This window comes from Apaloderma vittatum, unplaced genomic scaffold (genome assembly GCF_000703405.1).
Source record: "Apaloderma vittatum isolate BGI_N311 unplaced genomic scaffold, ASM70340v1 scaffold15372, whole genome shotgun sequence".
Taxonomy (NCBI): domain Eukaryota; kingdom Metazoa; phylum Chordata; class Aves; order Trogoniformes; family Trogonidae; genus Apaloderma; species Apaloderma vittatum.
Window position 1 is genome coordinate 47,433 of NW_009705388.1, and position 20,899 is coordinate 68,331.

Genomic DNA, 20,899 nt, shown 5'->3' on the forward strand with positions numbered 1-20,899 from the left:
GTGTTCAGGCCACTGCTTCTTCAGAGCTGGGTTGCTCATCAACTCGTGTGTCGGGCTGTATCTGTTATATAAAGATATATTACATTTTTAGAGGCTGGAGTGCAGAGGAGCATAGTCGTCATGAAAGAAGGGTTTGCATTGTTAATGGCTACAGATATCTATTATTTCAAATCAAAAGTAAAAACCCTAACAGGCAAGAAGTCAGTTCCTATTATGACACTAACAGGAGCCCACTTCACTCATAGAGCCCACAGGAAACTGAGAGGCTCCAGATTCTTCTCAGATAGAACTTTGTTCATCTTTGTAACAGTTCACAGTGTGGTACGAAGGAGGAAGAGAAAGGCGAGCAGTAGCAGTATTTGGCACTGATGGACCGCACCAGACTGCTTTCTGGGTGGATCCTCTCTTGAGGTGGAACTGGGGTGGTGCTGGGAGCAATGAACTGGTGAAGTGCAATGAATCTGAGTGCCTCTGAGAGACTGGGCTTCCTGCTCTGGGCTGTGCACCATACAAAGGCAGCTACTCAGCATTGGGTTGGGTCAGGGCAAAGCCATTTTATGGCAAAAACTGTGCACTAGGACACAAGTATTAAGCTTAGAGTCAGACATGGGATTATATGTCAGTTTTACAATAGAAGTATTACTGGCTTTTATGGTATTGCAGTAAGATCTATTTTGCTAAGGGTGAACTCAAGACATGAGGTGTCATAGACTGACTGCAATCTCAGTCAGACCCAGCATTGCAAATACCTTCAAAGACAAAAACAGATGCTCCCATTTTCCACTGGTTTGAAAGTGTTTGAATGGCAAACATGCCTTCTTAGGCAGCATTCTCCATTTACATGAGTGGCAAAATGCTGTCACAGCATTTGTTTCATCTGACATCATGGGTGAGTAGCTTATTGTGAAAACTAAGAAAACCTTTTACACTTTGCTCTACTATTTAGATGTGAGTTTAACCAGGAAATGCAGAAACTTGCATTAAGGCCTCAGGGCAACAGGTGAGATTGCAAGAGGTGAAGTATCCTTTGGCCGAAGGACAAATCCTGTGAAATCTGTCTCTGCACAGTTTATATACACTGTCTACTGATTCAGCAGACCTAGAAAGCCACCAATTTCTTTGAGGTTGCAAGCTCCAGGCTGATTATAGTTCTTACTCTGTTGGGCAGAAATTCCAACAGCAAACAAACTTTTATTATCCACTATCCATATTCCACTGTTTAAATAGTTCATTGCTACCCAGGACAAACCAGTTTTTCAAGTCCAGACCTGAACATATGACGAGTTATACAGTGAATCATCTGATACGGGGCTTTGGTCACAGCATGACTGTAGAGAGGCACCTCAGAAGGGCAAATGGGGGTTGAAAAAAAAAAGTATAAGTCTCAAAGTGAGGAAAGGCTTGGAGGAGAAGGAAGATAAAAGCATTACAAACCCAATCGTAGCTGCTTGGCAAGTGTCAAAGGAGAGATTCTTTACTTTAGGTTCATTACAGGTACATTGGCTTTTTTTTTTTTTTTGGCCAAAATGAACTTCTTGCTCCCTGATTTCTCGTATGACACAGCATGTTGTCATAGCTCTCCTGTGTTGGTGGGAGCTGCATGTGCTGCGTCAGAGGCTCCCGCCCTGTGCTGCACCCAGGCTGCACCCTGATAATCCTCCCCTTCTAAGCTGTAAGGAGAAGCAGTGAGTGAAGGGGTTTTACAACATCTTTACTGGGAGAAGCTTTTAAGAAGTTTGTGGCACAGGCTCTGCTATTGGTAGGGCATAGCTAATCATCTAAACAGTCAGCGGAGGGGTAATGGGAGCAATTTCACATGCAGCCAAATAGAGGCAGAAGTTCTCATGCCGTTGCTATAATTCATAAGTCTCTGCAATTATCTTCATGACCTTCATAGTTGTAGGTACAACTGCAAACATAATCTGTGCCATAATTGTGGCTTTCCCCCATTCCAAGACATATAAAAAAGCACTATGTAGCCAGGAAATAAGAAATCATCAACTCATACAGAAGATTAAACCTGAAAATCTGTCAGTTAATGGAAACTGCTCATTTGCTTTTAATCTTAGATGACATATTTTTACTTTGGATACATTAAATATAGATATGAAACATGTAGAAACTGTAGTAAATCCAGATACTGAATTTCTATTCAGCAGCCATATTTTGCATGTTGAAAACCCTCAAGAAAATGTATTTAACTCTGACATTATTTTCTATCTGCTTAGAAAAGGTGTACCTATCAGGTCCTAGGAAAGTCTATTTTTCCTTTATCCAAAGAGATCTGTAAACATATGAAATGCAGGTAGATTCTTCAAAGTTTCGGGAAAACTGGTATCTTACCAGAACTTCCTTGTGGTTAATGTTCAATAGACACATTTTTTTAAAAGAAAAAGTAAGAAAAATCCCAGAAGTTCTGGCAAATTTCTTCAACATCCACAGCCATGAGTATAAAATTGTAATGAAAACAGGTTTCTCATCTAAATCATATCTATCTTTAGCTGTTTAAGTTTCCAAGACTGAATGAGAAACTCAGCTGTGCTGGCCTTACAGCTCCTGAGGATGGAGGCTGGGGAAAGGTAGAGAGGTGCTGTGGAGCTCTCTGCTCCCAGGCAGGCCTGAGGTCCCCCAACAGCCCAGGACTTCTTACCACCCTGGGAGTCACTCTGGGGCATTGCTTGGCACAGACCCCTGCCTGCCCAAGGAGTCCTGTGAAGAAAAGCAGGGAGGAGAAGACAGAGCAGGCCCCCTGTGCGTGAAAGGTCCTTGCACATCGGCCTTTTCTGAAGAGCCGCTGTGTGAGCGCTCACACTTGCTTCCCACATTATTACTGCCCTAGCACAGTTTCCCTCAGACATCTCTGACTCCATGCCTGGGCTGAGCATCTCACAGACCACAGTGCTCAAACACTCTTTGATGAGTGTCTATTGTGTGTGAAGATTTATAACTGTGTAGTTTTTGGTACAAAATGCTGTTTCCTAACTCTGCTTATAATAAACTTATTTTACTGCAATTGCATGATCTGATTGCAGGCTTATCTCTTCCAATCCTGTGTCATCTGTGATTCTCTTATTAGCCTTCATGGTCCTTTTCATATAATTTTATATGGCCCTTTAAACTTTTCTCATGATTCATCTGTGGCTATGGCATCCCTCCATAAAGACACCCACATTTCTCAACTTACTCATTTGTTGAGTGCTTTAGATCTAAACCATACCACACAGTTGTTTCTCCCAATCCTTACAAAATCTGTATTTCATGAGCTCAATTATTTTTAGGAACATTCTCAGATTCAGGGTGGATATTGTGAAATAACCTAGTCAGACAACTGATCTCCTGGAGTTAGAAAAAAGAGTATTGCTCCAGAGAGGAGCCCAGAATGCCATAGGCACATATAGACCCACTCACAGAAATGGGAATTGTTGTATATTTTTAGATATAATTAATTAGTGAAAGTGAGTGGAGAGATTATAACATTGCACCCTCACTAAAAGCTGATTTAGAAAGCAGCTAGAGGAAGTTGCTTTCAATGTAGAGTAGATTTCTGTGTGTGCATATCTTACAAAAGCCACACTCTAAGTTACATCTTTTTGTCACCATCTACAGGTGTGTTATATACTAACACTTTTCTTTTTTTTTTTCAAATATAGACAGCAGAATTGAAGAATGTTAACTGACAGTGAAGACCAGAAAATGGGCTTGGGCCAAGGGGGCTTCATAAATCAATCCAGTCTAGCATGTTCTTAATCTCTCACATTTTAATCCTGTGCACTCACCTAAAAAATAAAGCTTCTTTTTTTTATGATGAACTCAGGGCAACCTGTGTCTGACCCTCATCCCTCCAAGAACTGCTGTAGGGGACTTCTCCAGAAAATGGGTGAATAGAAAAAAACAGAGCAATGATACCTTTATTTTCCCCTCAGGATTCCTAGTTTGAGGAACACAAAAGAAAACAAAAAAGACATAAAACAAAATTAATGAAATAGGTTTATTGCCTTGCCTTCTGGGACAAATCTAGCTTCTGTTGCTGAGAAGTATCCTGCATCTGATGCCAGAACCATGATTGCTCTGCTGGGGTTCACAACACTTTGAGAAACCTGCACTGCAGGACATCTTGTGCCTCACAATGCTCAGGTTCACAAGGTCCTGGTTTGGTGACGAAGAGGAAAAGAATCTGAAGTAGACACTAAGAGGGACAAAATGGTGGCAGATCCCTTACCTCTCCTCTACTGGGACAACACCAACACATCACTTTATCCCAGCTGAAGGTCTGAAGTGGGAGGGTGAACATGACTGAACGAGTGTTAGCCGTGACCAGGAGACAATGAAAGAGTAAACCCTGTAACTTAAAATGAAATTATTCCCACCTCTTAAAAGCAGGTCTGTAAAACAGTCTTATGCTCACTTCCCTTTCTCTTGAAACTATGACCTTTGCTGCATGCTCTATTTACTTTTGAGGCGCAGGACAAGACTAACAGGACTGTAGAAAAGTACAAATCACAAAGATGTAAAAAAAGTCTCGAGCCTCAGTGATAACACCTGGTAGTGCTTCTCCAACGCTCTGGTTAATTTTTACCTGTGGTACTGGAACTATGTAAATAATTGTCAACGCCTTAGCCACAATTTTTGCTTTCAGTAGCAGAGCATGCTGGTTTTGATGTAGTTTGAGACATTTTCTGGAGCCACAGGACCAACTTTTATATCGAGGTCAAGCTCTTAGGAAAGCTTCTTCTGCAGTGCTCAGTTTTGTTCCAGCTCATTGAAAATGGCGGGTGTAAGCAGCTGCATGAAGTACCTTATGTTCATCTTCAACTTCTTATTTTGGGTAAGTTGGTGTTTAAATTGTTATTAGTGATGCATGAAATGTGTTCAACATTATCTAAATGATATAGTTGAAGGAATTGCAAAGAAAATAGAGCATAAGTGGAAGCAGAGTACAATTCTAAATCAGGAAGGGGAGAATATGTTTTTAGCTTCCCCCTCCTCCTTGTCTTTTTCCTTAAATAACTTTCCCTCCACATTCAAAAGTAGACCAGCCAAGAGTTTGTTTCTTTGCCCACATCATGTCCATTATGTCAAGGGACATCACTTTTTCAGTCAGAAGATAACAGACTCTCCACTTATAATGCATTGTTATTTTGCTTTTTTGTTTGTCTGCTGCTTGCATCTGAACAGCATAATCCTGAAAATGTAGTCGCAAGAGAAGATATGGAAAATTCACTTGTATTTTTAGCCTTCTAATTGATAAATGGTTTTCATATCCTTCTTTGTGGTTCTTTGCTTTACATTCAGTGTCATAATTAGTTTCAGATGGTGGACAGTAAATGTTTGTAAAATGGCATGGACTGGCAGCACTGCCAATAGCAGTGCCAAGGGTACACAGTGCACAGGGCAGCAGGGAGGTTTCTGAATGTCTCTTCAACTGTATTTGTCTATTTATCACATCTATGCTGTTTTACAAGAATTTCAGGTCCTGGAAACTCTGAAAAGGTTTGAGTTAAAGGACATTTGTCTTATGGTTCAACTTCACTGTCAGCTTTCCCAACAAGAGATTTGTTAGGTTCACCAGAGGTTCACTGAAACCAGAAACGGAACTACTATCCACATTATGGGCTTTGCCTCAAGGGATTTTTTTTCGAGCGTAAAGGTGATGCATTCAAAAGGGACCACAAACAGTAGCCTTGGAAAATTTGTGGCTAGCCAAAATGAGAAGAATTAGCAAAATTCTTTGATCGCTTGTGGACCTCACAAAAAATTCCTAACAGGCCAGTGATGGTTTGAGTTGCCTTCCCCCTCTTCTTCCTCCACCTCCGTCAGGGCAGATTGAAGATATTTGACATCTGTGTTGAAGTTTTTCTGCAAAAGTACTTATAAGTTTTTGATCTGGAATTCCCACCCCTCAGGGAGGTTTTCCTCTTTCCATTCATCTGTATTTACTGTAAGATAAAACATAGACAAATGTCTCAGACAGGCATTAGAAAAGTTCCAAAGTACTTCTAGAACAAATATGTGGTGTTGATAGGGCTAGGACAAAGGTTGAACTCGATGATCTTGAAGGTCTCATCCAACCAAAACTGCTCTATGAATCTGTGATTCTGCGTGAATAATGTCCAACGCCTAAGCCTCCAGTGATAGTGTGGACTTCCTAGGGAAAAACACAGAATGTGATCCTCAGGGAATCTTAAAAGCTCAGGACACAAGTAGGCAGGCAACAAACTTCCCAAATCTATCTTTATCCCAAAAGCAGGAAGATCTGCACTCTATTCTTGAAAAGAATACGGTGTGAACAGGAATATGGGCTGATGGAGTAAAGTGAAGCTCAATTCTTTGATTCACATTCCTGTCTCTAATTCCTGGAAATCATTAAATTCCAGTAGTAAAGCAAAGGGAACAGTGGTGTCTCTACAGTCACTGGTCCCCCAGATGCTCTCCCTGGTGCACAAGGCAGTTGGCAAGTGGATAGTTAAACTGATAGTGGAAAATGAAGGTGATTTTAACTAGATAAGAGCCACGGCTGCATATTTACCTGCTGTCCTTTCCTTTTAAGCCCGTTACAATCTCCCTGAGAGTGTCTCCTCTTAGAAGGCTCAGGAAAGACAGCATTCTGTTGACTCTTTCTAAGCAGCTCTCACAGCACAGCACTAAGTCTGTAAGCCCTGGAATAGTTTAAGCTACTTTTGTAAAGTGGCTCTGGCTTCACTACATGACGTGTGCCCCTCCCCAGTATCTACAGTCCTGTAAGGCACATGCTGGGCTCCAATGTGTCTGTAGAGTTTTGCATCCTCCCAGTTTGGTGAAAGAAAGCTGAGCATGGGTTTTTGAAGGCCTGTGCTCTGGAGCTGCGTGCCTATATGAGGGTTTTAATAGTCCTTAAATTAATCATTAAGTCAGTTTTTTGCCTTAAACCTGACAAGTAGGTTAGATTTTTCCTCTTTCACTTCTTCTGTCTACTCTCACCTGCTGTCCTCATTCTGTCAATTTCTGCTATTCCACATCATACAAAATTGTAGAATTACCATATTTTTGGCACCAAATATTGATGTTTGATCCAAGTTTGAGGCAACCTGATTAGTGATAGAACAACCTTCGTCCAGTTGTTGATAGCAGACTTTGCAGTCCTGTCTACAACCAATGTAGACCCTTCTCCATACCTTAACATTCAAACATCTCAATCCCTGAAACTAGCAACACAAGTAGACAGATATGCTGAGCTGTGGACCATATTCTCTGTAGGACCTTCCTAGCACTGTTAATTTCAGGTATCTCAAAGAAGTATTCCAGTCAAGAGTTTTCCTGAACAGAAGTAACCTTGTAGAATGCTGTTACACACTTAAAAAGTGTGTAAGAGTGGAGGGAATTCCCCAAAGTTTTGCTGTTCCTGTGTCTGAGAAGTGCAGAGTCTTGATATGCTGTTGGTCCAGAGTCCCAGTAGGCTCATCTGAGGCGATACTAATTTAACTAGGCTGTATTTCTTTATTACACCAAGACCAAAGGTCTTGAGAAGAGAAGGACCAATAGAATTTGAGGAACAGCAATCCTGTCCCTGGTCAGTTTATGAGCCTTTTCAAAGAAGCTCTTTTTATTCCATTTGAAAATACTGGTTCATTAGGAATGAAATTTCCTGAAATCAAAGTTTCTTCAGTCAAAACTTTATTTTAAGAAAACTTAGTAATAAGGATGGAGTATTGCAGCAAACTTCAAATGTTCGACTTGGACTCTTTGGGAACAGATTATCTTGATTTGTTATTTCAAAACTTTGCTTTGTGTGTTCTTGTACACTTTGTATGTTACAAAAAAAGAGACAAGACTTTAAGATTTTACTGAAATAAGTAGTTTCTATCTGCCTAAGACAACTCTATTTTTATGATTGAAATACATACACCTTACTAAAAATTTTGGTATATAAATAAAGTTTCTTTTTGTGAAAGGAATAATAAATATTGTAGCATTCCCATTTGATTGATATGTTCCTGTACATGCAGTTATATTTACTTCGACTACTGTGCTGTATTTTTATGGGAGCTCCTATATAACAAGGCACTGGCCGAATTCTGTTTGGATTTGTAGCAATAACTGCTTCAGTGGAAATTTTCATGGTAGTGAGCCGATATTGCCTGGTGCATAGCCACATGGCTGACATAGTGCTGCTGAACAAGACCCAAATATAGAGTCATATGATACCATCAGTTTCTAGGCAGATTCAGTGGGATTCAGAAGGTTTCAATGGGGAGTTCTAGTTAAATTTGATAACATGATATAGCTGTCATCAGTCGTACAACTTTCCTTTTCATGTTCAAAATGTACTTATAGAAGCTTTACATAGAGCAGGAAAATGTGTGGTACTCATGTCTGAGTACTGGCTCTGTTCCATATTAAATAATCTGCTAAAGTCATTACGGTCTTTGATGCTGAATATTATATGAAACATTTTGAGGGGAAAGTATTTTTTAAGAAAAAAAAATCTAAAACATATAAAAATAGCTCTTTTAATTTTAAAAGGTTAGAAATAGCCCCAGACTTCATGGGAAGCTCATAATAACATTTCATTACTTGAGTATTAATGACGTACAGGAGGATAACTCTAAATCTTACTAGTCTCTGGTTTTCAGTGATCTCTTTCCTACCAGTTGTCTCAGTAGGCACCTTACAAGCAGCTTAATTACATGTCTACAACACTTAATAAAGAGAAATTCTGCTCAAGAATCATCAAGGACAAAGTTAGGAATAGAGTGACAAGCGCATAGTGGAATGGTACCTCAATGATCGATGAAACAGGAGTACAACTAGTGATTAGGACATGTCTCTGGACCTGAGGTTCAGCTGCCCTGACTTCAGCATTTTAAAGCAAGTCATCCCAGTCTAACTTCTTTCACATGTACACGACCAAGCATAGTTGTTTTCTGTAAAAACTGTAATGGAAATAATAACTATAGGTGTTCTATAGGAGGAGTATTCTGAGGACTAGAGGTGTCCAGATATTGTTGCAATAGAAACAGCAGAAAGACTTTATTTAGAACTTTTCCTGATAGTTTTACCCTAAAGAATATGTCTCTAGATATGTGCCCTGAATAATTCTAGAAACATTTATACAAACATCCCTTATCAAATCTCACATGTTTTCACTATACAAGGAACAATGTCCTCTACAGTCATGTTATATACATATAATAGAAATTTATATTCCTCTCTAATCTGACAGAATTTCTGTGTGCTTCCCAACCACATGTATAAATCATCAAGGAAATGTGGAGTCTCTGGGGTAGAAACATCAGAGACTTGGTGCATAACTGAAGATTTAACTACCCTTATGAAGTTTCCTGGATATGAATCAATATTCTATGCTCCAGCAATTCATGTTTCTTTCACTTTGCCAAACAAATGATTTCAGAATTTTGGCCAACATCTGGTGCAATTTGGATGCTGAATGTTAATCTAAAATTGCTGATGTTTCTAAATATTTTTTGTTTCTTCCTGCAGCTGTGTGGTTCCATTATTCTGGGAGTCTCTATATGGATACGTGTTAGCAAAGATGCTCAACAGGTAAGTGTATGCAATCATACTAGAGCCATATAAAGTGTTCAAAAACTGTCTACAATTTAATTTACCATCTTCATTTCCACAAATTTGTTATGTCTTTGCTGAGGTGGCTTTTGAGGGTATAGATTAATGCATTTTATGGTGTTTAATATTAAACATGGTGGTGCAGGTAGTAAGATTGACATATGTACAAATTGATGAAGCACAGATTGATGTAAGAACAAACGTGTGAGTATAGAAGTGTCTTCTGGTGTTATTAATGTAGGTTCTTGCAGATGCACACTGATTTCTCTTGGAAAACATGTCTCTTTCTCCTCTAATGAAAACTGATGATGATTTTGTTATTGATTTCATTGTTAGAGAGAATCATAAGGAGCCATGTAGCTCTTCAATTTTTAATGTCTTTCCCAAGTATAGTCTCATATATTCCTAGGCAACTTCCATATGTTTATATGGAGTACTTTTACCTTCCTTAGTGCCTTCAATAACACAATTCTTATTTCCTCACTAACTGCGTCTTTGAAAGGAAGTAAGGATTTTTCCCTTCTATTTCCAGTGGCTCCTTAAAACCATCCTGTGCTTTTCCCCTCATATTTGCTTAGGAAAAGTTTTAGAGACCCAAAAATCTTTACTTAGGATTAAAATGTCGTAACATCTCTCCTAGAGGGCAAAAGAAAGCCCCTGAGTTCCCCTCCTGGCTTTTATCTGGGTTATTAAATTATGTCAGACTCTGTGATTTCCCTTTCTGCCAAGCTAAGGAAAACACAATTTCAAGGAGCCCTTGCTCTTGCAGACATGCTGCAGAGGCTGGTCCTGTTGGTGCAAAGGCTATTTGGCCCTGTGAGCCCTGTCAACATTTTGCCAAGCATGCTCCCAGCAGCACTGAGCTCGGATGTGCAACATGTTTTCTGCCACCCATGAGCAAAGCTGACTTCACAGCTCACAGCTGCTTCTCAAAAAAAGGGCCTGTGCAACTATTGCATGTTGGTGCTTTGTTATACTAACACAAAGACCGAACTGACTCTAAGGTTTAAGCAGCTTATTGCTGCTTGTAAATTTGGGCCATAGAAATGCAAAAGAATTTGAAAATTTAATTCGCACACCCCTATTTCCCAAAAGGGTTTCTGGCCATAGAAGTGAAAAAAGGGCCAAGTGTGACGGGGAAGCATTTTTTCAGGTTTCAGATTAAGCCATTAGTATAGATTGAGTTGTAAATCTTCAAATCACTCCTTTGCAGCTCTACTGCAGTCTGTCATTTAAGAATAATAATTTATAAGACAGTATTTTCCCATCTGAAAATAAAAAGATGATGGAGATAAGATATCTTTACCTATTTCCTGCCGCTTGGCTGATGACACTGTTGGTCTTAGCTAGTCCCAGTTGTGTCATGTCTGGCAGAGGACGGATGCAACAGAGCTCAATTCATGACGACCATTGTGCCATGGGGCAAATTAGATCATGGGGGAAAGCTCTGCTGTCCTCTGCTGTGGAGGAGGAAGAATGACAATTTCACTCCACAATCAACATTTTACAAGATATTAAAATTGCCATACTTGCTAGCTGACCATCTCTAGTATGATGGCTCAGATAGTACAGTGGAGCTTGGAAAACCAGAACCACTATTAACCTTTCTTATTTTTTGAGAGATTTCCTATTCAGAAAAACATACTTAAGTGTGTCCCAAACTGGCTTCCAGAAGTGACACTTAGTACCCCCAAAAAACTGTGAATTAAGAGTAGAGACCAAAACCGAAAGCATTTTCTCACATTTTTGCCTCTGGGAAGGCGAAGTTCCCATTCAAAACCAATATATGTTTTGCCTGAGTAGTAACTGAACAGACCATAAGGATTTGGCTGTAGATGAATAGAGCTTTCTAAGAATAAATAACAGGAGATTCAGTCCAACTTGGAAGAAAAAAGAACAACACATTCTTCAAATTATACTTGTCTATATACCTTTGCAATTTCCATCAGAAGATATATGTGACAACTTCCAGACATTTTTGCTAATCTTGGCACCAGCCATACTGGAAAATATTCTTTGAACATTTTTCTCTATTTTGGCCTTTGGCCTTAGTCAGTCTTGTGGGAAGTGAATAATTTGATATTTAATAATATTGAGGTATACGAATTGTTTAGTTGAATGTCTCACACATCAAAATACAGTCCTCATCTCTGAGGGTAATATTAGAGATCATGCCTAAAAAAAAGAAAAAGAAAGCTGCTTTGGAAAATACATCTAACATTGCTCTAGTATATCCAGCTCTGAGAAGTGTTCTCTCAGGAACAGCCACAGAGTATGTTCCTGGCCTGCTAATGACAAACAGAGGTTTTGTTTCTTTAACATTTGGTTAATGTAGGAGAGATTTTGAGATAATCAATTTTGCTACTTCCAGTAAAAAGCAAAGATTCATTGACTGAAAAATAACTGAAAGCCACTTAAAAGACATGAGATCCTTATTTACTCTGTAAAGTTGACTTTCATCTTGTGCAAAGACTGTGAAGAGACAGGTTCAACCACACTCCCCAGCAAAACATTTATGAAGGTGGCATTAGAGGCTTGTTTATTTATGGATCAGAATTTCTCTATGGTTACTAATCAGTATATTTATCAGTTATAAAGTAATTCTCTAGTTTAAAGGGATACAGTTGTTTTTAGGAGGAGCTTCTTGTAACTGAAAGATTTTTTTCCCCTCTCTTTTCAGAAGTTGGATATAGACAGCAGCTTCTTTGCAGGGGTCGATCTGCTGATAGCTGTGGGCTCCATCATCATGATCCTTGGTTTTCTGGGATGCTGTGGTGCCATAAGGGAAAGTGGTTGCATGCTGCTGTTGGTAAGAAAGAAAATAATTGGGCTACCTTTAACAGGGCACAGCTAGATTTGATGGATAAAATCCTTGCAAGTAATATCAAATGAAGATGAGGGCCTTTGTGTTTAGCCAAATGTTTCATTATGATCATGTGTTTTCATTGCTTGCATTTAGTCTCATCAATGAGAAGACAGGGTTGAAAGCGTCCTGTGAAGTTCCCTCCACCAGTCCTCCCCCACTAACTATCCTATTTAATTTTGTAAATTCAGTTACCTGCATTACTTGTTCTCCTAGAATGCTCTCCCGGTCCTCCTGCCCAAACGATCTCACCTGCACACTGCCCATCATGTCACTACTCCAGTGCGCACCTCGTTTTGATCACTAGCTGATCACGCTGTTCTCACGCACTCTCTATTCTCAACACCAAAGAATGAATAATTGGAGCGTCTCTGACGCAGTTCATTCTACCTACATGTTTATGCAAGCACACTTGAAAGCTTCACTTAGAAGAAATTTTATCACCTCCGTCAAAAGTCCTATAATTTTCTCTCCATTTTGCTTTCTTCTTAGTTTTTTATTGGATTGCTTCTGATCCTGATCCTTCAGGTCACAGGAGGTATTTTAGGAGCAGTGTACAGATCTAAGGTACAGTACTATTCTGCATTTTCACTGATGTCTTCCTAGAGTTTTGCTTCTACCCCAAAAACTAATAAAATATTTGGACTTGCAGATTGAAACAGCCTTTGATGAGACTGTCCAGGAGAATGTGAAGTTGTTGCAAGGTTCTACACAAGAATCTAAAGAGTTTCAAGAGAATTTCCAGAAGTTCCAGCAAATGGTAATTAAAATGTAACAATGGGCGGGGATTACTGCTGTCTGTTCCATTGCTAGCATTTGCCTGTTCTTCCATTTATGTCTCATCTGCCACAGATTTGGGGAAGGGTCTGACTTAAATCCAAGTTAAAACACTACACAAGGGGCTTCTGCTCTGTTGCTTTCAGATTTCTTTGTGCACTGGTGTTTAAAAGAGCAAGGACACACACTATACAAATGAGATTGACAGTCAGCTAAGCTCTCTCCCAGGAAGGCTCCCTGCTCCTTTGTTACAGCTTTCCCTTCTGGAGTCACTTTGCTCCCTCACTGTATCCACATAAGAACTACCCAGGACTCTTGAAGTTAACATTATCCCAGGGATAAGGAAACCTTCAGGAGTGTATTTCATTTGGAATATCCTACTGCTATGAAGTCATTAAATGCCATACTTTACTGTGTAACAAGGGGAAAGAAAATAAGACAAAGGGGGGATTTGTTTCCACTGTACTTCTACCTATCGTGCCTTCACCAACCCACAGAACCATGGAAGGTGGACATTTAGTGCCAGGTTACTACTGGGTATCACACAGAGGGTGTATTATGATATCTCACTGATATCATTGCTGAGGTAAACCCCTGCCCTTCCCACTAGTACCTGTGTTTATACATTGACAGAGTACCTGCTGATATTTTTTTTTAGTCCCTAATGGGTGATGACTTTGATGGGTAGGCTTAAAGAATTCCTATGATTTTAAAGGCTGCTGGTGTGAAATAAAGGAAAACAAGAAATGATATTTGGGTGGCTGCTATTACTTTCACTTCTTCTTTCCCATTCCACCTGCAGCCTTGTCCTCTGCTTCTGAGTTAGCTTATTTCTTCTGATATAATAAGCATCTCCCTGGAGAGATGATTGAAGGGTGAGCAAAATGAAAAATCCCATAATTACCATATTAATTTTTAAATAGACCACGATTGCTTTATTATGTCCCACAGCCTTTGCTTTTATGCAATTACGTGAACACTTCCAGCTGCTTTTTAAAAGAGGGAGGACCTCAAATGCAGGTCTGCACCCCTGAGCTTTAGTGGCTTGAATAAAGTAGAACATGAAGTGAAACCGCACCTGGTTTAGGTTTCACAAACCCCAAATGGACCCCTGGCTTCCTCAGTCCATTCCTAATTTAAATTAATAACCATCATTCAAGGTGGTTATTTTTCTAGAATTTGAAGTTTCATGTGCCCAATTTTTACATTTTCAGCCTGCCTTTTCAAGAAGTGAAATGGGGATGTTACTTGAGCTCCTACTTTCTGCAACTATAACCTGCAGAAAGAAGACTTGATTCTCAAAAAATACTATACCCAACATTGTTCCATGTACCAGTTCCACTCTGGCACTGACAATTACTAGCTTTATAGTATGTTAAAGATTTTTGAGCACTGTATACTGAAACTCTGGTCATTTTTCCCTCTTTTTTTTTTTTTAACTTCTCTTGGACTTGTGCACTTATATTCCTATAACTGGTATGAAAATGTAAAGAGTATTTGGGACATATCAAATTGGGACAACTTTTGCATGGGAAAAGATGAAAGGAAAATTCTCCTTCATTGTTCCTCTCAGCCCCTTCGCGTACCCTCCTCAAGCTGTAAATCATTTTTTTCTCCTCATTCTCATTTCCTCATTTCTTGAAGAACCATTGCTGCGGTTTGCTGAAAGGACCTGCAGACTGGGGAACAAATTTTAACAACAATAAAATCTGTGAGTGTGAGCTAAAGGACCCATCGGCAGACGTCTGCACCTACTATCAGGGCAGATACATTTATAAAAAGGTAAGAAAAATATAATGTCCCACTCTTCTTCTCCAAAATAGGTTTTAACCCAAGGTTGTCTTTGGTGACTGGTGTAGTCAGCAGCTCTGCGTCTTTCCAAAAAGGCAAAGTTTTGCCTTCTCTTCATTAGCCAGAACTGCCCCTGTGCCATCTACTATGACTCTACTGTGCGTATATAAAATATGCTACTGCTTCCTCATCTTGGGATGCCTCTGTTTTAGCTGCACAGTGCAGTACCCTTAGGACCTCCGCAGTCTGTGTGGTTACTATGGGTGAAGCTATTATGGCCTTGGGGTCAGGATATGCCTCTGGGTCAGAGCAGCACATCAGCCACCCTTTAGCTCTCATTCCTCCCTCAGAAGGTTCATTCCCTCCCCAGGTTCATTCTGGTGGAAGATATGTTGACTCAGAGGCTTTCAAAGGGATACTAGAAAATGAACATTTTAAATGCAAGATCTTTGGGATTTTATACTCCTTTAACTGAAAATAACCCAAAACACTCATTTTGCAGGACCTACTGGAAAGAAACATTACGTGTTGTAGGCTTCGTGGCAGCACACTCAAAGTGTAATTTCCTACAACTAGAGCCTTTTGAAAATCTTGTTGCAATTAATACAAAAATAAGGCAAAAACATCTGGTGATAAGAAGCAAGACAGTATATTAAAAAATTGGTAGATAGGCAGCAGAGATCTCAATTAATTAATTTCAAGATTTATCTGTCTCATATGGACATTTGGAGTGTGCACATTCAAAGAAAAATATGAATAAAAGTGGAAAACTGGCACAAAATAGTTGCATTTTTAGGATGCACTAATCTACATCTAGCACAAAGCACTGTACACTTTTCTAAACGCGCAGCTCCTTAGCAGGTTCTGCCTGAACACTAATTTCCTCTCTGTGTAGTCCCACAGAAGCAAATACTGTTTTAAAGAACGGGAAGAGTCTGGATAAGTAGAGGATGCCAGAACCCAATCTGGAAATAAGATGTATACAAAGAGGCTCTTTTGGCCACATTTTAATGTCTTTTTGGCCTCAGGCAAACCCTCAAAGGATGCATGAGAAGCCATCAGTGAAATTACTGCAGGTGCAAGATATCGCTCACATGAACACACAGATTTCATGGTGATGTCAGATGCTAGCAAAGGCATTCAACTCTTGTGATCCAGGAAAAAAAAAAAGTTTTGAAATTCAGTGCAGTTCTGAATCGACTTAAATGAGAGGTTATTTAGAAGGACAAGAAGGAGAAGACCCGTGTGTTTAGTGTGAGGGAGGAAATACGGTGAAAGAACATAACTATATTTGGGGGGAAAGCAGTTGTAGTATTGGAAAAGTATTGTAGTTTTGATGGATTTAAGTCATACTTGGCTTCTCCTACAGTTTGCTAAAGGAGTATTGTCAATGCTGGGAGAAGTTGTAGTCCTTATGAGAACAGATGTATGTATTTATTAAAAAGGAGAGTAACTCTGCATAGAACTTTAGATATGATGACTCTTCCTGCCCCAGTTCCAGCCCGCCAAACATTTGTCAAAATTCATTTTTAAGCTATGTTCTACATCCCAATATCATTAGCTGGGCCTGATTCTAATAATAAGCTTTGAAGTTTCAAATCCAGAGCTCAGATTAGTGGGAAACCAAAGTTCTCTGTCAGATCTGGTCATGACTGCATTGGGTCTTTCTTAGCAGTGATTGATTATTGTGTGAAAGTAAGAATAAATATTTTTTTTCCTTGTCCACTGAAAGTCATGTAAACATTAGGCATTACAGCTGTATGTCTTTGTTTGAAATCGTACTCTTTTATGGTCAGCTACTAAATTCATCTTCATGTTTGGGAAGGCAAAAGCTAGATATCTTTCTCAGTGCACAAGGTATATATAGCTGTGTCATTTCTGTTTGTTAGCCACAAGCCTGTGTAAATTCAAATAGCCTGTCTTTAACACAGAGAGAAAGAGGAAGAGGGTGAGAGGAGTTATTTTAGCATCATAGAATCATTCAGGTTGGAAAAGACACCTGGGTTCATCAAGTCCAACCAATAACCCTGCTCTACAGTGCTCACCCCTAAACCGTATCCCCTGACACCACATCTAAAGACATTCAGGGATGGTGACTCGGCCATCTCCCTGGGCAGCCTATTCCAATGTCTGTCTACTCATTCTGTGAAATTTTTTTTCCTAATGTCCAGTCTAAACTTACTCTATTGCAGTTTGAAGCCATTCTGTCCTGTTCAATTGTTAACTATCTGTGAGACCAGCACCAACCTCTCTACGAGGTTCTCTCAGGTAATTGTAGAGAGTGATGAGGTCTCCCCTTAGCATCTTCTTCTTCAAAATAAACAGCCCCAGCTCCTTCAGTCACTCTTCCTAAGATTTACTCTCCAGGCCCTTCACCAGCATCGTTGCCCTCTTCTGCACTTTCTCCAGCACCTCGACATCCCTCTTGTATTGAGGTGCCCAAAACTGGACACAATACTCAAGGTGCGGCCTCACCAGTGCCGAGTACAGGGGGACAATCACCTCCCTCCTGCTGCTGGTCACACTGTTTCTAATACAAGCCAGGATGCCGTTGGCTGCCTTGGCCACCTGGGCACACTGCTGGCTCATATTCAGCCACTTGTCGATTAGAACTCCTGGGTCCCTTTCTGCCAGGCAGCTTTCCTGCCACACTTCCCCAAGACTGCAGCATTGCATAGGGTTGTTTTGGCCCAAGTGCAGGATCTGTCACTTGGCCTTGTTGAAGCTCATCCCATTAACCTTGGCCCATCGATGCAATCTATCCAAGTCCCTCCGTAGAGCCTCCCTATCCTTGTGCAGATCAACACTCAGAGGATCAACATTTAGAGGATGCATTCCCAATAACTTTAGAATAATGTTGCTTACTTGTAATTAATCCTTCTATCTTATTTTTCAGACTTGTGGAGATGTGATTGTCAAATACCTTAAAGACCACCTGCTCATAGTCATGGGGATTGCCTTTGGACTGGCCGTTATTGAGGTACCAGTATACACCATTAAAGTATTTAGTAGCTGGCAAGCAATATGTTCTACTTAGAAATACACTGAGAGGGGGACTGAAACACCTGGCTTGCTCAAATAACAGACGAGGGAAAACCACCTCTCACCTTAGCTATAATCTTGCTGTTATTTCATATAAACAGTACATGAATGCTGAACTGCAAACTTCAGGTGGGATCAGACCACCCTGCTGTCTGTAGAAGTGTATCACATAGGATTTTCTTCTGCAAAGGTTTGACAGTCCTGAAGCCAAGTTGTGCCTTCATAGCAAGCTCTGTGGACAGAGGGGTGTGCAGATGCCCAGCCCCGAGAAAACACTGCAGATTAGGCAGTCTTTTCCTCCTCATGCCCTTCATTGCTGAGAAAAAACCAATCTTGTAAGAAAACCTAGTCTCTAATCTGCATATTCTTATAATGGAGAAATTATAGCACAAAATTATTATTATGAGGCATAATTTAGCCATCAAGATGGTGTGTGATGTGCCTGAGTGCACACCTGTGCTGCTCCTTATATATCTGTGTGTAAAAAAAGCAGAATATTTGAGCTCTTTATTTTAATTGCTTCATCACACATCAAAGAATAAAATAAAAAATTTTCTCCAAAGAGAGGAGGAAAAACAGTGAGGTTATCCAGCCAGCTACTTGATGAATGATAGGCTTTGATTAGGAGAAAATGACAAAGGAACAGGGGATTTCATCATGTTGTTTTCTTCGGTCATTTTCCTTCTTTTCACTATTCCTCTGTGGTTTCCCTCCTCCCCTGCCCCCACCAATGGATGTCTGAGGGAAAAGCAGAAATGACAAAGATTGCTGTGCAGAGTTCAGTCTGTTATTCCAAGGGAAAACTTCTTAACATCATTGGCAGAGGATTACTCCTTGTGGTAGAAGAGTGGGCAAGAGCCCCAACTCAAAAATACATTTCCAGGAAAATAATAGTGAGCGGGGAAGAGTTACGCAGCTGCAGCACTGGGAAAGGACAGGCCACTAACTTCTCACTCGCTACAGGCTTCATGTTATTTAAGGTGCTGTATGTGGGGGGTCAGGTCTCTTGCCTGTATGTAGACTTTGGGGGGAAATAGGTGAAATACAACAATATTAAAAGGCCTTTAAAATAAAATAGAAGTGTAAAATTACATCTGTATCCCAAAGGTAAGTTATAAGTCACTTTGCTCTAGTTACAGCAGTTACTAGAGTTGTAGCCCTTAGTTCATTGGCCATCGTTCTTCCCTGTTCTCCAGCTGGCATTTTCTGTCCTGGCTGCCTCTCCCAAACATAAAAAAGATTAGAAAACAATAAGAATAAACAATATGAGCCTCAGCTGGTACAGATTGTCGCCTGGCAATTTACACATTTAGCTTTTCCAAAGATATTAACATATCAGGACTTCTCGAGTAATTGCAAATCATATGCTTAACCATCTCTCTCCTTTGGAAAACCCCAGCTGAAAAGAAATGGACAGGAAAAAGTGCTCTTACCTAGTGTTCCCCACCCTGCCTGCTCCATTATGCCATTTGTAGACTGTTAATAGTTTCAGCTCACCCTATTAGTGGAAATGATATGGAGAAGGGCTCTGTTTCACTTGGGCACAAGTGAAAATGCTGGTATGTCAGGGAAGCCCTGTTGGCTAATTCCGAGTCCATCCCCTTGTCTTATCTGTATGCTCTCTTCCTTAAATAAATGAAGCATCCTGGTGTTCATAGCTTCCTAAGTGTCAACCAGATATTTTCCACTTTTGTGAAACACCTTCATAGACTGGCTAATTTTAAATCCAGAAGGAAGCTTTCTGATCTTGCAAGCTTGCCATTTGTCTGTCACATGCTGTGGAATTTCACCCAGTACTTCACACTACAGAAGGTGACTCTACTGAGTTTTATATTTCAACAACAACTTGTTCAGTGGACTCGGTGTTTCTACCCCAAATCTATTACTGATTAGTATAAAATATTTGTTGCATGATTGTTTGCTATTCAGAATGGTGGGCTATATGTATAGATGTATGCCTGTATATACATATGTACGTATATGCCTTTACACATATATATAAATAAAAGAGAGTGACAGTGGAAGACAGATTTCAAAGGCAAACAACCCTTAGAACAGGCAATGAAATCAGAAAGTTCTCCAAATTTCTTAGAAAATAAAAAATTGAATTTTTGTATGAACTTCTTGAGCTTCTCGGTATTTGCTGCTCCACTGCAAGTAACAACTGCATTTTAAACCCTCAGAGTTACAGTGTTCCCCATCCACAGCAGCAATCCATCTTTTAAGCAAATAAAAGTTTTCCATCATGCCTGCAATCTTACCTGTGGTACATACTGATTTAATTAAAATGACTATATTCTAGAATCATGTTCTTTAAGAATTACATTGGAAAAGATCTTCTGCATAGCAGATTTATCCTGAATGTATATCCAAGACATTTGCAAACAAAATGTTCCCACTGTGTATTGGTTGTATCCTGGGATTTCCAGGACTGCCAAGTAATACCAGAAATGCTTTTGTTTTCCAGATTGTTGGTTTGGGGTTTTCTATGAGCCTCTACTGCCAGATCCAGAGAAAATGAAACTGTGGAAGTGTCAGAACAATGCCACCAGCCAAATCAAAACCTTTGTAGATAGAAGAATATTTGACTTGGCACATTCAGATAAATACATGCATGTCCCAGGCAGCTGCTCTGATGAAAACGGCAGCCCTCATGCACATGGATACTTCACAATTCACAAAATGAAGATTTAATGATGTGAATGTGAATTTTTATTTGCAATAAATGTCTTTGTTTATGTTTCTGAGGAGTTTATTTTTGTCTGAAGACAGCATTTAAGTCACGTTGAAATTCCCAGTTTGCCATGCAATATGTCCACATGGCTGTTACACCACCCAAAGCAGAGTCGCCGTGAACAGCTGCAA

The 20,899-nt window shown here is 39.9% G+C and overlaps 1 protein-coding gene across 1 annotated transcript; it reads left to right on the forward strand.

Annotated features, from left to right (window-relative positions):
* The first annotated feature begins 4,765 nt into the window (after positions 1–4,765).
* On the forward strand, positions 4,766–20,555 carry TSPAN8 (tetraspanin 8). Its single transcript, XM_009865388.1, has 8 exons — positions 4,766–4,825; positions 9,478–9,540; positions 12,242–12,370; positions 12,917–12,991; positions 13,077–13,184; positions 14,846–14,983; positions 17,889–17,972; positions 20,502–20,555. The coding sequence occupies exons 1-8, from the start codon at positions 4,766–4,768 to the stop codon at positions 20,553–20,555; spliced, it is 711 nt and encodes a 236-aa protein (XP_009863690.1).
* The last annotated feature ends 344 nt before the right edge of the window (positions 20,556–20,899 follow it).

Bases quoted from the DNA above. Each gene is read 5' to 3' on its own strand.
- TSPAN8 (XM_009865388.1), top strand. From the start codon at position 4,766: ATGGCGGGTGTAAGCAGCTGCATGAAGTACCTTATGTTCATCTTCAAC. The intron at 12,371-12,916 runs GTAAGAAAGAAA...CTTTCTTCTTAG, and splicing joins GTGGTTGCATGCTGCTGTTG to TTTTTTATTGGATTGCTTCT. The intron at 17,973-20,501 runs GTACCAGTATAC...TTTGTTTTCCAG, and splicing joins TTGGACTGGCCGTTATTGAG to ATTGTTGGTTTGGGGTTTTC.